This window comes from Cajanus cajan, chromosome 5 (genome assembly GCF_000230855.2).
Source record: "Cajanus cajan strain Asha chromosome 5, NIPB_CcT2T_4, whole genome shotgun sequence".
NCBI classification, from domain to species: Eukaryota; Viridiplantae; Streptophyta; class Magnoliopsida; order Fabales; family Fabaceae; genus Cajanus; species Cajanus cajan.
Genome location: NC_138521.1, coordinates 45,721,234 through 45,722,535, shown reverse-complemented (window position 1 = coordinate 45,722,535; position 1,302 = coordinate 45,721,234). Strand labels below are relative to the sequence as shown.

Here is a 1,302-nt window from a genome sequence, read left to right as displayed (position 1 = left end):
GTACCCAGAGCTATTGTTAGTGATCAAGGCACCCATTTTTTTAACAGATCTATGTAGGCTTTGCTCAAGAAGTATGGGGTAGTGCACATAATTTCTACACCCTACCACCCCCAAACCAATGGGCAAGCTGAAATTTCAAACAGAGAGATCAAGAGAATCTTAGAGAAGATTGTCCAACCCAACATAAAAGATTGGAGTAACAGATTGGATGATTCTCTTTGGGCACATAGGACTGCCTACAAAGCACCCATAGGGATGTCTCCGTATCGGGTTGTCTTTGGCAAGGCATGTCATTTACCCGTTGAGATTGAGCATCGGGCCTACTGGGTTGTGAAGACTTGCAACTTCTCCATTGATCAGGCTGGTGAGGAAAGGAGGTTGCAACTAAATGAGCTTGATGAGATCCGTTTGGAAGCCTACGAGAATTCAAAATTCTACAAGGAGAAAACCAAGAAGTTCCATGATAGCTTGATAGCTAGGAAGGACTTCGTGGTTGGCCAGAAAGTTCTGTTGTACAATTCTCGGTTCGGACTCATGGGTGGTAAGTTACGATCAAAGTGGATTGGACCTTTTGTTGTTACTAATGTTTATCCTTATGGTACAGTTGAGATCAAAAGTGAATCCACAGATAAGAGCTTTAAAGTTAATGGGCACCGGCTAAAGCCATTCCTCAGTAATCCATCTTTGTTGGATGCTGTTGTAGAGGAGATGTCTCTGCTTGACCCTGCTTCTCTCCCACCATGATTTAGGGAGTTTTCTTTTTTTTCTTCTCCTTCTTTACTTTTATTGCACTTGTCCAGATTTAGTGATTTTTATGATTACTCTAATCTTATGTTTGTGCCACATTGGGACAATGTGTAGTTTAAGTGTGGGGGCGGACTGTTTTGGTTATATGCTTTTAGGGTTTATTTGTTATTTTTGGTTTAGGTTTTATGTTTAGTTGTTATGTACAATTTTGCATGTTTCTCTTTGATTTCTGGGTTTTGATAGTTTGTAGGCACTTGCTTCACTCTTGGATATGAGTTACTTGAGAGGTTGAATTGAATGTGACAGATTTACCCTGTGTGAGGTTTTGACCCCTTCTCTGTTCTTTCTTGTGTGTTTTGCTTCTTGATTGCTTGCACAATATTCTTGGCTTGACTCTATTTGATATTTCTTGGTCCGCATGCATGTTTGGAAAGGATTAATTAAGGCATTTTGATTCTCATAAGCCTCTAGCCAAATAAGCCTACCTTGAATTAACTCCTCTGATAACCCCTGCTAAGCCTATTTCCCCTTCTTTGTTTGAAGCTCATTACAAGC

At 40.3% G+C, this 1,302-nt stretch overlaps 1 protein-coding gene across 1 annotated transcript; it reads left to right on the top strand.

Moving 5' to 3' along the window:
• The first annotated feature begins 255 nt into the window (after window positions 1-255).
• Window positions 256-744, top strand: LOC145958012 (uncharacterized). Its single transcript, XM_083074461.1, has 2 exons — window positions 256-541; window positions 605-744. Exons 1-2 carry the CDS (start codon window positions 256-258, stop codon window positions 742-744), a joined length of 426 nt encoding a protein of 141 aa, XP_082930587.1.
• Window positions 745-1,302: the final 558 nt, after the last annotated feature.

What these genes read in the sequence shown, in the direction of transcription:
- LOC145958012 (XM_083074461.1), top strand. Translation starts at nt 256, where the DNA reads ATGTCTCCGTATCGGGTTGTCTTTGGCAAGGCATGTCATTTACCCGTT. An exon ending in TCGGTTCGGACTCATGGGTG is followed by an intron (nt 542 to 604) that starts GTAAGTTACGAT and finishes CTTATGGTACAG; the next exon opens with TTGAGATCAAAAGTGAATCC.